A 14041-nucleotide genomic window follows, 5' to 3' on the forward strand; every position below is an offset into this window, starting at 1 on the left:
GAAAGTGCTAACGAATAAAGAAACACAAGAACAAAATGTTTAAATGGGTAACAACAACAATAAACAAAACCAGACTAAATTTTTTTTTAAAGTTCTTCGTTTTTTCCTCAAAATAATTTGAACGCTTGCGTTTAACTTTCTGCATCAATTTCCCAACATGCCTGCGCACACGCACACACGTAGACGCGCGCACATTCCAGCGGGCGGAGTCGGTGACGCACAGTGAGCCGCTTCGCTTGTGAATGAGCTGCAGAGCGCAGCGCGCACCTCCCGGAGTCCAGCCGAAGTCAGGAGCGTCAAGGGAGGAAAGAAAAGTTCCCAAATGGAAGTCTCTGGTGGAATCAGACATTTGTTATTTTCCTATGTGCTCATTAACGGAATATTAATTACCCTAGAAGCCAAAGAAGGTGAGCGTTTGTTCTTTTTTCAACTTCACGAAAGCTGCGCTCGTGAAATGTTTCTGTTGGAGCGGAACACGCGAACCATGCGGGGACACTTCTTGAAGTGACCCAGGAAACATCTTTAACAGTTTTCCCTTCAAATGCAACATTTTACTGAAGCTCTTTATGCTTAGTTGTATCTTTTCATTTATAAGCGGTGATTTCTCTCCTCAAAACATTTAAACTCACCAACAGGTGAAAATCTTCCGTTTCTGATCAGACGTGAAATGTTTTCCAGTTTCGTTTAATAGTTAAAAATAATCAATGAAGCTAATCTGACAGTTTGTTATAAAAAAGAAAGAAAGAACGTTTTCAATGACACTCAAGTTTTGGTTCAGGAGCAGATTATTTCATTTTTCAGAAATAAAAAAGGTGATTTAATTCAGTTTCAGTCAGATTTAGCTTTTTTGTGTGTGATAAACTTAAACTTAATATTTATTCACTTCATATCTTCACAGAGGTGCTTTTGGATATGAGGGCAGCAGGAAGAGAGCTGGGCTGGTTGACATGGCCTCCAAATGTTGAAAGGGAAGGCTCTCAAAAAAGCCAAGTTGGGGTGAGTATGACTTTGCCTTCTCCTTCAGCTCCCACGCTTCAGGTAGGAATTAACCTTGGGAACAGTCACTGTGGAGAAAAAGTTACAGGAAAGCGCTCTGCTCGTCTGTCCTGTGCCGCATGTTAGCCTTTTCAGTTGAGTGATTCTCCTCTGGGCAGGCCCCGAGTGTCAGCACATGTATGTTCTTTATAAAATCTGACATGTAAAGCCTGCTTGAGTGAGGATATAAGAGGGAATCAAAGTATCACACGAGGAGTCTTGCCTTGAGAGCATGTCTGGGCTGCAGCAGAGCACATATAGAATAGCTGCTTGCTCTGAACTGGGAATACTTGTGGCTTCTTGTGGTTTCGAGGCTTCAGCTCCAGAATTGTATGTTAGAGGAGCAATTAACTTTTAAAGTTTGCAGCATGTGGAAGCTCTTTCTTTGAGAGGAGGGGCTTCAGATGGAGTCAGTCAGGGCTACCTTTTCCTTACACCAAGGGAAAATGCCCACATGTTAGCGATGCATCCTAAACGCTGCGGTTGTCTGGTTGCCAGTACACTAAAGACATATATGCCTCCCTCCATCGTGTGGTTACAGGCTACTTAATCAGTCAGGCCCATGCAGATTCACTGTAAATAGCCTCATTTCATGTGCTGATGACTCAAAGACATGTGCAGGCATGTTCTGCAGTGGTTCACTCAACTTTCTCAAAGATGTCTCACTGCTTAAATCATCCCTCTGATACTTTAGTGTCACTTTTTCATGGTCTACGGGTTTGAATTGATTCAATTTGTTATATTTATTTGCTTTGTGTTATAAAAAAAAGTCCACCAGCTGTTTAATAGAGCTGCGTTCTGCTGTTGCTCCCTGAGTTTAAATGCAGAGCCACGCACTTCGCCAGCAAAGCACATTCCTTTAATTAATCTCACAGTGGCTACATACAAAAGCAAACCACAGCTTATGTCTCCGCATGGGCCAGTTGTTCCTCCTGAGCCAAAGTCAGAGGTTGTTGTCACTTTTTAAAACCATATTTGTTGAAGCACCATATGCAAAAAGAAACGCTGCTAAGGAAAGGCGCCAGTCAGCACAGAAAAACTGATTCTAAGTCTTTGCAAATCCACTGTCAGTTCTAATCATTGGAGTTTGTTGTGTTGTGAGTCCGTAGCGGCCCAAAAAGTGGAGTTCTGTAAGTAGAAAGATGTGTAATTACCATGATGGTATATTTAACGACGTATAGAGCCTCTGTTTTTGTTTCCCAGTTCAGATTACAGTGGCTGAACCCTTAAGGGTAAATGGTCGCTCCTTTATTTAGTTATCCTTTCAGTGTTGGTTCAGCCTGGACAGTTAGAAGCTCTCTAGTTTTTTCTGCCTCTAACCGTTTTGGTTTGTGTGGTCTGGTTTCAGTGGGAGGTCCACCAGAGAACCCTGAACGGCTCTCAGTTTTACACCTACCAGGTCTGCAACGTGGAGGAGCGCGAGCAGGACAACTGGCTGCGCACCACCTTCATCCAACGCCATCCTTCGGCGTCGCGGGTTTTCGTGGAACTTAAGTTCATCGTACGCGACTGCAACTCATTCGGCGAAGGAACACTGACGTGCAAAGAGACCTTCAACCTTTTCACGTCCGAGTCGGACGCGGACGTAGGCACCACCTTCCGCAAGGGCCAGTTCAGGAAGGTGGCCACCATAGCTCCAGATGAGATCACCAAGAGAAACGAGATGCACCTCAACACCGAGACACGATACGTGGAGAACTTGTCTCGAAAAGGTTTCTACTTGGCTTTTCAAGACATCGGCGCTTGCGTTGCTATTTTCTCTGTTCGAGTGTTCTACAAAACATGCCCCGCCACAGTAAAAAGCCTGGCTGTGTTTCCTGAGACCGTAGCCAGAGGTGGCGAGAAGCAGGTGCTCAGGGAGGTGAGCGGGACGTGTGTGGAGAATGCCGAGAGTGAGGAGCAACCTCGCATCTACTGTACTTTGGATGGGGAGTGGGTGGTACCGGTTGGACAGTGCCAATGCAAACCTGGCTTTGAAGAGGCTGAAGACTCATGTCGAGGTAAGAACATCCTTGTTTTCCAACGAAGGTGTTGAAGACCCAGTATCAAACACAATTTATGTTGTTTAAATTACCTTAGGTCATAAAACAGGCCTGTACAACAAATATTTATCATAAGTGCTGTTATCATTGTTGAGAGGAATTCTGCCCTTGGCTAACACGATTCCTCTGCAATGGGAAGAATGCCGAGCCTTTCTGGAGCATGCCTCGGCACAATCCCTGACCTCAAACGGATAAACGTAGGAAACATGCATTTGACTATCAGCTGTAATTATCGCAGGTCTTTGGAAGTTTGTTAAAACACTCTTCCATTCTTCTGTGCTACTGAGTCTACTGAGCACACTGACGTTTGTAAAAGAAAAAGGAAAACACACAATCTACTCATTCATTCTAAACGTCGGCAAAAATACATATTTAAGTGACTAAATAACCTGAAAGAAAAAAAATTAAGCTGCAATAAAAATGAGAAACTTTTCAAACTTTTCCCTGAAATCCTTTCCCCCCCCGTAGACTTTGTTAAATATATGTTTAAAAGGTTTTTTAAAAATAGAGAAGTTTTTCTTCAAACAAACAAAAAACCTACAATGAGCCTTAAAAGTTTACTGCTGTTCCATTTGGGTTAGTTATTGTTTATTATTTATGAATCAAAGTTCAGGAACTTTTCATATAAACCTACATTTAGAGGGGTTGGGCATCAAGGATCAGTTGGAACTGGGAATAATTTTCTGATTTTCCCAGATTTGTTCAAGTTTTTAAACTCCAGTTCCTAGTTTTGATGCTCAGGCTGCTGAATACCGACAAAGAAAAATCTGGAAGTATTTGCGTTGCTGCGTTTCATATTGAACAGTTAAAAAGTCTTAAATTTGCTTTTCCAAATTTAAGGCCTTAAAAATCCTCAAAAATGACAAACAATCCTTAAATCCAGTTTTCAAAGGTCTTAAATTATCAAAGACCCAATAAACAAGATTCTTTTACTTCTATAAAAATTTCTTGAATTTCTACTTAGTGTTCAGCATTGATTGTGTATGATATCGGCATAAGCGGAACCGTACACTAGGGGTGGACAATATAAACGATGTAAGGTAGAAACGATATAAAATTGGGTATTGATAGAGTTTTTGGCTATATCGCAATACCGCGATATCACAATAACGCATGACGTCACTAAGATGTGCACCCTGCTGACATTGGGGAAACAGAATGGCAATGACTGCAAGCATGGAGTGGGCGGAGGAGGAGGCCTATATGCCTCAAGTGTAGGGATGGGTACCGAATTCGGTACTTTTTAAGGCACAGACCGAATTCCATAGTACCTACTGAGCACCGATTCACGTCATTTCAAACAGTGCCTCATTTCAGTACCTGTCCTTCATAACGAGAACTTGCCTAGACAGCTGCGCATGTGCAAGAGCGATATGTCGTCGCTCGCTGCGAGCCATTTGTAAACAAAGCAGCATGGTAGAAAGAACGCACGCTAAAGCTTGGGTCCACTTCACTAAATGTGATGGGTAACTGGGTGATGATGAAACCAGTGACAACGATCTAAGTGAGACATCCTCATCTTAATCTGCTCTGGTAGGTAAATAAAATGTTTAAGATAACGTTAGCTTGATATGTTAGCTTCCATTGCCACAGTTATCAGCTAATGGTGCGTTCGCTTTCTCCTCGGAAATTCTAACTTCCCAGTAGGAAAAATCAAATGAAAAAGGACGGCAAAAGGAATGAAGATACACAGTAAATTTAGTTCACAGTAAAGATGTTTGCTTCAGTTTAATTATCAGCTTATAAAACTACAAGGACGATGTTAAAATACAAACAGTTGTATGTTATTTATCATGATATTTATAAAATATGGTTATAAATTGAGAAAAATATATATTTAATTATTAAAGAGAATTCAAATAATAAACACTCAAAAGTATCGAAAATTGGTACCGTTAAGTACCGGTATCGATTCATAGGTACCGGGAATTAGTACAGAATCGATTCAAATGTCAAAAGTACCCATCCCTACTCAAGTGGCATATATTTGCCACATGAGGATTTTTAAAAGCATGTCATTTTGACATATATAAACAGAGGAAAAAAATGTATCGCAATATATATCGTCACCGCACATGCTTCAAATTATATCGCAATATAGATTTGAGGCCATATCGCCCAGCCCTACCGTGCACATTCAGCTGGTTGTGAAAGGGGGCTATGTTTAGAGCTGGTTAAGCTAGTGGGAGCTTGCGCCATGAGGAAGGGCAAGTTTAATTGTAACTGGATGGCTAATCCCACGTTCGCGGCGTGGTTAGCACCGGTTCCAGGCAATAGCTGGAAATTATAGCTTAAATTTAATTTTAAAAAATTGCCTAAATTTGGTAAAAGTGGCCTTAAAAAATGTCTTAAAAAGTCTTACATTTGGCTCCCTTAAGCCTGCAGATACCCTGATTGAAGTTCAGACAATTTCATTAAGTGAGACCTGTGGATAGCTGGCTCATTTCAAACATGTTAAGTATTTTTGGACCCTGCCTCTTGAAAGAATTGGAATCCAGAGTTACTGGAGCAAGGAATCAGAATCAGAATCCAATTCAAACGATACCTAAACCTAACATTTAGTAACACAAAATGTCATTACATTTCATTGATGGTGTTTTGATTTTGTCCACGGCCCACCTCTAATGCTGTTTAATGAACATTCTTTTAAAACTCGTGTCCTCGGTCATAACTTACAGCACTTTGCAGGTGATTTCCTGTTGTCATTATCATCGTTTACTCTCATCTTGGTGTGAGTTTGCTCTGTAATCCAGCCATAATGCAGGCCTTTGACTTTGTAGCTGTGTGTTAAATCACTTTAAAGAAAAAGGTTTTTATTTTGATGGGAAGGGCTTGTAAGAGCGACAGATCTAAGAATCAAAGCAGCTACTGTAGGTGATTGATTGGCAGTTCCAAGGCAGATGGGAGGAAGAGGGAGGAGGTAAGGATGAAGCTGCTGATCCTCACTGACTTTGTTCATATAATGCATCACAGAGAACAGACGTCCCCCCACCGTGTCTCCTCTGTGATCAGGCATGTCCCCCCTCCTGCATGCATCCTCGTCCGTCTCTTGCTTCTCCCCCCTTTGTTTTCACAAGCGTAGTGAACCTCGGCTTTGGGATGCGTGTTTTCATACGAACATGGAACACGGCATGTGGAGGCTTGTTGAGATCTGCTCCATGACCAAACACCTGAGGACTCCCTTCAGCCCCTGAGTGATATTCCTTCTTCACCTCTTTTGTTTGCACCCACACGCTTGCACAACTTGAAACATTTTCAAAGGAACACCTTTGATCAGAGATTGTGGCGCACTCATCAGACCACAGCTATAAATTCACAAACTTATAATACATGAGCCTCCCCACTGCGTTTTCCCTCCCGTTGGCAACAGGCTGGGAAAAAAAAAGAAGGGATGAAGGTTTCTGTCAGTGCATCATTTTTAGCTGCCAGGTGAGGCGACCGGTGAGGGAGAGACGGGTAGGAAGGAATGATGCAGAAGCGAGAGGCCGGTTTAGAGGAGGGGTGTTTTTCTGTTAGAGAGAGGTGAATCGTGGAATGCAAAGGTAGGAGAACAATGAAGTGCTGTGTTTTCCCTGTGAGGTTGATGGAACACCCCACCCCCACCCCCCATTCCTGGTTGGTACATTCCTGATCAGTTTGCTGAGAAGTAGCCTCCTAACATTACTGCAGACCTGTGGAATTCCCAGGAGGTGTGTGTGTGTGTGTGTGTGTGTGCGTGTGTGCGTGTGCGGAGGCAAGAACAGGTCCGGGTCAAGCCCTCACATTAAAACAACTAAACAAAGACCCCTCCCAAAGAAAAAGAAAAAAAAAACGACCAGGATGAAGTGCAATGGCAGGTCCGAGATGCATGAGGGCCGTTGTAGATGAAGATGGAAATGAATCACAGAGTTTCAGAGCGAGGCCAAGATGAATGGTTCAGCGGGCTTAAAAGGAATCTCCTGCAGACGCGTAGTTAATCATTCTCCCCGCTTCTTTCCTGCATGAAATGCTGCTCAGAAAAAATAAATCACAACCACAAAAACGTCAACTGTGGTGTTTTTTTATTATTTAGGTTGAAATTTTCCATGTTCGGCAACGTATTCACTCATTTTCATGGCTGTTCAACCCCCGTGGGATGTGTTAAAGTAGAGATCTGTGCTCTGGTTCTTGTCTCCAGCTCTTCATCAGCTCTCACCACGGTGGTATTTTTGGCTTGTCTCTCAGACGTTATTCCTTGGATAGATTTTCTTCCCCCCTCCTTTAAACTCCTGTTGAGGATGCTGAATGTGGCACCCTCGTGTCGGTGGCCATCAGCGTTTACAGGAACTTCTGATATCGACAAACTATAAATGTAAAAAAATCACCTGCTGTACCAAACCTTAAAGTTAAAACACTTCCTGCGCTGCTAGGACTTAAAAAAGTCTTAGAAGCTGCAAGTCTTCTAAGTGGCAGCGGCGAGGGCCAAAGTGACCTTTCTAGTGTATAAAATGACGTTTCAAACACAACTACAGGATTGTTATAATCCTAACCAGAACTGTAACGTGAAGCAGTTTTTTTCTTGCAGTTTACCTCTACTAGGACACTTAATGTTTCCTCCTACTTGCTACAGCTGAGCTTAACCAGGGCAATGCGCCGCACCGCTTTTGTGACACTTTATTAAAACTAGCTTTCATGGAGCCAGACTTTCATGTGTGAATAAGTTCAAGGAAAAGACCATCAGAAATTCTTTTAATCAAAGTCATTTAAAAGATTTAATGAAGTCTGCCTCCTTGGAAGTCAGTTACAACTTTTGCTCCATGTTCACACCTTTGTTGCTTCAGATTAGTTGCACAAAGTTATCATTTTGTTTGTGTGAAACTAAAACACACCTGCAGATACGTTATCTTTTTACGGTGAGTGTGTGACTCATTTCATGCCTTTTTCTTACCCATGGTCCTCCCTGATGGAGTTAAAGGACCATAACCCCTCCCTTAACTCATTCGCTGCCAGCGTTTCTCACCGTTTTTACTGTTTTTTTAAGAGTCACAGAACGTTGCGCGCTAGCATGATGTCGACGCCAAAACAACCAAACCAACCAAAACAAAGAGGAGACTCACCTCTTACATCAGGAAGAAGCCGCGTGTTTCGAGCGTTATCCGATCTTTCATAATCCGTTGTCGAATTGTGATCGGCAGACGCTTTTCTGGTTCGCGCCTCACTTTTTTTACAGGAACGGCCCAAAACGATCTCCAAACACATGGATGTGTTGCTTCCTGATCATGTGATCTGTGACATACGCGGATGAAGATCGGCTTCAGGGCTGAGATGTTTTTTCTATCAGCGCGGGGGCTCGTTCCGATGCTCAAACAGTAAAAAAATGCAAATGACGACTTTAGTCGTCAATGGCAGTGAATGAGTTAAGGAGATCCTGGCGTTTGTGTTGAACTGCCCCAGCACAACCCTCGCCAGCTCCTTACAAAGCTTCCACAAACACAACTAAATCCAGCGTTACAGTTGCACAAAGGCTCTGTATATGAACGGAGACACTGTGTGGAACTTTTTGGATGGCAGAGGGGACGGTTTGACGCTTGGAGAAAATGGCATCTTGGTGGAAGAACCATCCACTCAGTTCCAGTAAAGTCATTACTCGCCAAGGAGGTTCCAGTAAACCATTTTCTCTCTCCCACTCTTTTCCTTCCGTGTCCGTGTCTCTATAAAGTTGTCCTCAGCTGATGTAACAAACGGTCGGTAACAAAACAGTACTGCGACTGCTCTGTGGTGAGTGATTTGTACGGGTAGTAATTCACTTGGGTGTGTTTAGGCTTTTTAAAGTGAAGTAACTACTGGTTCTTCTACCTTTTTTTTGCCTTTGTGTAGTCTCTTGCCATCTTCCGCCCCACACCCCACATCCTCCTGTTTTAGCCTCAATTTTCTGCCTCTCATGCACTATTTATTTGGTTGTTCCTTATCTCAACACATTATTCCACATGATTATTTAGCAGCTCTCTATGCAGTTTACACAAAAGATACACACTGTTGTGCAAGCTCGCCCAAGTACAACAAACTAAGAGGCAAACAAAATCTTTTCTCCCCTTCTTGTTTTGTGTTCATGTTACCCGTGAAATCACACGGCGACTGTTGCTTTTGGCTAATGTGCAGGTCATGAATGTGACACCAAATGGGTTAAACATCCCGTTTCACATGGCCCTGATGTGTACATTTAGGCTTTTTTACTCTGATAAATGGATTTCTCCCATGTCTGACTCGTAAAGCTAAATAAAGGCTCAATCAGGCCAATGCTGCCAATCAGAGGGAGAAAAAACGTGCCGTTTTCTGCTTGAAATAATATTTTTTGTGTAAAAAAGGCAGAAATTCAGCATTTTTCCCCAGAAAAGATTTTTCTATCTGCTTGCAGCTACAGCTGACTTGGTCATCATACCCACGTCTTGTGCAACCTCAGTTTATCCGGTGCGCCACCACTCCCAGAGATCTCAGAGGTTTGACATAGCAGGCTTAAGGTGGATTTTGCATAATGGAATCATCCCACTTCAGCAGGATAATCCCCAAGCAGAAATTTTCTGCTTCACCAGTTTCCCTTGACTCTTGGTCTCCGTAGCTTTCCTCAAAAAAGCCGAGTCACTCTTATCGAGCAACGCTGCAGCTGATTTAAACGCTTCGGTTTTATGTAACCTTTCCTTTGGATCTTGTTGCTCCTTTAAAACCACCGTGATTACTTTGAATTTGTTGATGTTGTCAGATGTCGTGCCAAGGCGATGTCTGCCTAGCAGGCTGAACTTGAGGGAGTTGAGGCTCTGAAGGCGCTTTCAAGTGGTGTCCTGCACCGTCTTGTTGTGAGGAGCTCGTTGGCAATAGCAGCACATGATGGTAATAAATGTAGCATGGAGGAGATTTGAAGGGTTATTTGTCTGCCTAATGTGGATTATCTAATGTAATGCTGTAGTATGTGAGCATTGTGTCTAAATGCACAAAAAGAAACAAAATACCGGTATCAAGCTAAACGCTCAGATCTGACAAGCAGTTGGTAAATTCCATTTTTGGTTCTTTTTTAAAACACAGGAAAGTTTTCTCTTTGCCTTGCTGATGGTTTTGTTTGCGGCTGTAAACGTCCTCAGAGCTGACACTGATGGTGGCGTCACTTCCTACTCCGTTTATCCGCCCGATGATGCAGTCCCATGCGTGATCCAATGTGTAAACTCCATCGTCTCTGTTCATAGTCCCACATCCACATCTCCTTATCTCTATAGCTTCCTTTATCCATCTTTTGTATTTCTGTTGTTCTGTGTTTATGATCCTTGTGTCATCTCAGTCCATTACACGGTTTTCTCTTGTGCAGTGATCTTTTACGGCTGAATTCTTAATTGTTTTTACGTCCCTCAGCTCTACTAGGAGTGTGATGGTTAAGAAGGGAGTAAAGAAAATGAACTGTGAAAAGAACCAACCAAATTAAATCTCTTAAAAGGGAGTTTATTAAAGAAAACAGCTCTCTGGGCTGTAAGGAATAAATAGAAGTAATGCAAAAACACAAATGCTCATCCAGAACTGGGGAATAATCAACAAAGGACCGATAACAAACAAAACGAGCTCTAATAAACACAAAGCATAGGTTTGGGTGACAACTACAACAAATGCAAAAAGCTTCACCAAAAAGGTGAGCCGAGTCTCTCTTTAACGAGGACGATACTAAATAGATAAACAAACGAAGGTGTTTCACGAGAAGGATTTAAAACCACTCAGGTAACCACAAGCTAAGCTAAAGTCTGCTCTAAGGAGGGAGAGAGGAGAACAAACACCTCCATGCCTGCTTTCATCTGGTTTCTTCCCCCCTTCACATCGCCAGGTGCTTCCTTTTAACAGGGAGCACCTTGATTAGAATTACCTACAGCTGTGCAGGCAGTGTGCTGCGGCCATCTAGTGGCCACAAACAGACATGATCTGTAACCCCCCCCCCTTCTTGTAGGAGGAGGGCCCATCTCATCAGGCGTTGGTTGTGGTTATACATTCGTTCCAGGAAGGTCAGCGGGTTGTGATTTGTGAAGACAACAGTTGTGAATTTACTATTTCCGACATCGACGTGGAAATGCTGTAGGGACCCTATCAGAGCTAGAGTTTCCTTCTCGATGGTTGAGTAATGTTGTGCTTGGTTGAATTTCTTCAAAAAGTAGCAGACGGGGTGATCAAGTCCATCAGCGTCTTCTTGAAGTAACACAGCCCCAGCTCCGGCATCAGAGGCATCAACCTCGAGTTTGAATGGCCTCGAAAGGGTCAGGAGTTGCAAGAACTGGAGCACACTAGAGCAGATTGCGAAGATAAAGGAAAGCCTGGTGACAAACAGCGGTCCAAGAGAATGGAATGTTAGTACTCAGCATGTCAGTAAGCGGTTTGGCGACAGATGAAAAGTTTCGGCGGAAAAAACGGCCCAAAAATCTGCAGAGTTCCCTACGTGTAGTCGGAGGCGGGAACGAAACAATAGCTTGTATTTTGTCAGACAGTGCCCTCACCTGGCCCTGACCCACTTCTTTGCCTAAGTACCGGACAGTGGCTTTCACAAACTCATACTTAGAGAGGTTCAGAGAGAGGTTGGGTGATTTTAGTCTTTCAAATACTTGTGCTAAGGTCTGAAGGTGGAGATCCCAACATGGTGTAGATAACAATGTCATCAAGCTAGGCGCTGCAATGAGGAATATTAGATAAAACCTGGTTCACTAACCGATGGAAGGTGGCAGGAGCATTCCTCAGACCGAATGGCAACACTGTATACTGGAGTAGGTATCGGAAGTGACAAAAGCTGAAGCCGTTGAAGCGACCGGAGTTAAAGGCACCTGCCAATAACCTTTTCGAAGATCAAGTTTAGTTACAAACGAGGCCGAATCGACACTGCCCACACAATCTTCCACACGCGGCAAAGGAAATGAATCTGGAACCGTCTTAGAGTTCTACTTCCGATAGTCAGTAATAAATCTATAGGATCCATCAGGTTTATTCTCCAGCAAACAAGGCAAGCTCCAGGAACTGGTGCTGGGCTTTGCTAGGCCATTTTCCAGCAGATAAGTCACCTCATTTTTCATCAGCTCTCGTTTCATTGGACTAGCCCTGTAAGGGTGCATACGTACAGGAGTTGGATCAATAAGCGTGACGTTGTGTGTTATCAGGTGAGTTTGACTAGGTGCATCAAAAAACAACTCTGGGAAAGAGTGAAGTAGGTGAGAGAGCTCCATCTGCTGGGAAGAGGTGAGATGGCTCAAAGTAGACGACAGGGCGGAGAGTGCTTCAGAGTTACTAAGTCGTGGAGTTATCGGAGGGCGCAGACTCCACAGTACAGCGTCATCTTGCGAGGTATCAGGCAACTGGGGAGTGCACAAAACAACTTCTAACGATTAATGTGGCAAATCATGGTTTTCCTTCGCATTAACAGAGTTTTAATCACATAGTTACACTCGCTTTGTTTGGTGTGAATCTCAAAAAGACCTTTGAACTTGGGAGAAAGAGAAGAACCAACTACAGGGCTCAATAGTAAAACTTGGTCACCAGGTTGCAGGGTTCTGACTACCGACTTTTTGGCAAAGGTTCTCTTAATTTTCTGTTTTGCATCTTTTAGATGTTGCTGAGCCAAGAGGTTTGCCTCTCTTAATCTTTTTTGAAAAGAGTCCACATATAGAGGTACACTAGATCCAGCGAGTGGAGCGGGCCATAAAAACTTGTCTTTTAGGGCCTTCAAAGGGCCTCGAGGAGCATGGCCAAACACCAGTTGGTGAGGACTGAAGCCAGTGGAGCCCTGAATGGTACCTCTAGCGGCGAATAACACAAAGGGAAGTCCGTCTTCTCTAGACCTGCCTGTGGTAAAACAGCACTTTTTAAGCATCGTCTTAAGGGTCTGGTGCCATCTTTCAACCACTCCCTGACTTTCTGGATGGTAACTAGACGACTTATGATGCTTAATGTTCAGGGTCTCTGCCACTTGGGCAAAGATCCACGAGGTGAAATTTGTGCCTTAGTCAGGCTGGATGACTCTAGGCATGCCAAAAACAGAAAAGAAACCAGTCAGGGCTTTAATGACATTTGCTGTTGTAATTGATGACAGAGAGTGGCCACAAACGGACATGGTCTGTTACAATTGTACTTTCTGCTTCTTGTTTTGCTGCCCTTGTGTGTCTTCGACTTCTCGCACTCCTTTCTATGTTCTATTGTTCGTGTGTTGAGTTGGTGTCTGGTTTCTCCCATGTAAGTTTTATTGCAGAGTTAGCATGGGATTTCGTAAACGACTCCACATTTATGTCCTGCTGGTATTTTGTCTTTTGGGTGTACTAGTCTGTTTCTAACTGTTGTGCATGGTTTTGTTGGTGTGTTTATGTTGTGTTTTTTCATTGTTGCTCTTATTTTTTCTGTTAGGCCTTTGATGTATCGTAGGGTTATCACTGGTGCTGGTTCTCATCTTTCTGGGTTTCTGGTTCTTTGCTTTGGTTGTTCTTTTCTTTCTGTTGTTGTTTGTTGTTTTCCTTTGTTTATTTCCCATGTTGGGGAGAAAAGGGCAGCAGAGGGCGACAACGTTCTCTGCTGCCCGCGGATAAACAGAGTAGGAGGTGACGCCACCATCAGCGTCAGCTCTGAGGATGTTCGCAGACGCAAACGAAACTGTCCGCAAGGTAAAGAGAAAACTTTCCTGTGTTTTAAAGAAGAACCAAAAATGGAATTAGAAGCCAACACAGAAAGAACGTACCAAAGAATTGGTGGTAAAATTGTTGGAAACTCAAAAATGAAATTGCTACAACAAAGGACATGCGGATTAAATGTGATTAATTTTCTTTACCAAACACAAATCTGCATTTTTCAGCCCTTTACAAAATATTCTTTCTAAATCAATCATTTGAAGCTCTTAGCTTCTGAACAAGTGTGTGTTGCTGTGGAAGAAGAGACATATTTCCTCTCAGTGACATTCCTGAGCCTACAGGCTGTGTTTATATGTAAGTGTGTTGTGGTGGGGGTGGGGG

General features: G+C 43.1%; 1 protein-coding gene across 1 annotated transcript in view; it reads left to right on the forward strand.

Moving 5' to 3' along the window:
* Positions 1 to 223: 223 nt before the first annotated feature.
* The window catches only part of epha2b (eph receptor A2 b), a 31600-nt gene continuing 17782 nt past the window's right edge, over positions 224 to 14041 (forward strand). Inside the window, exons 1-3 of the mRNA XM_015966974.3 lie at positions 224 to 407; positions 899 to 996; positions 2384 to 3035. Of these exons, the coding sequence (XP_015822460.1) occupies positions 323 to 407; positions 899 to 996; positions 2384 to 3035 (835 nt within the window). The 5' untranslated portion in view covers positions 224 to 322. The remainder of the gene's footprint in view (positions 408 to 898; positions 997 to 2383; positions 3036 to 14041) is intronic.

Source organism: Nothobranchius furzeri, chromosome 15 (assembly GCF_043380555.1).
Source record: "Nothobranchius furzeri strain GRZ-AD chromosome 15, NfurGRZ-RIMD1, whole genome shotgun sequence".
NCBI classification, from domain to species: Eukaryota; Metazoa; Chordata; class Actinopteri; order Cyprinodontiformes; family Nothobranchiidae; genus Nothobranchius; species Nothobranchius furzeri.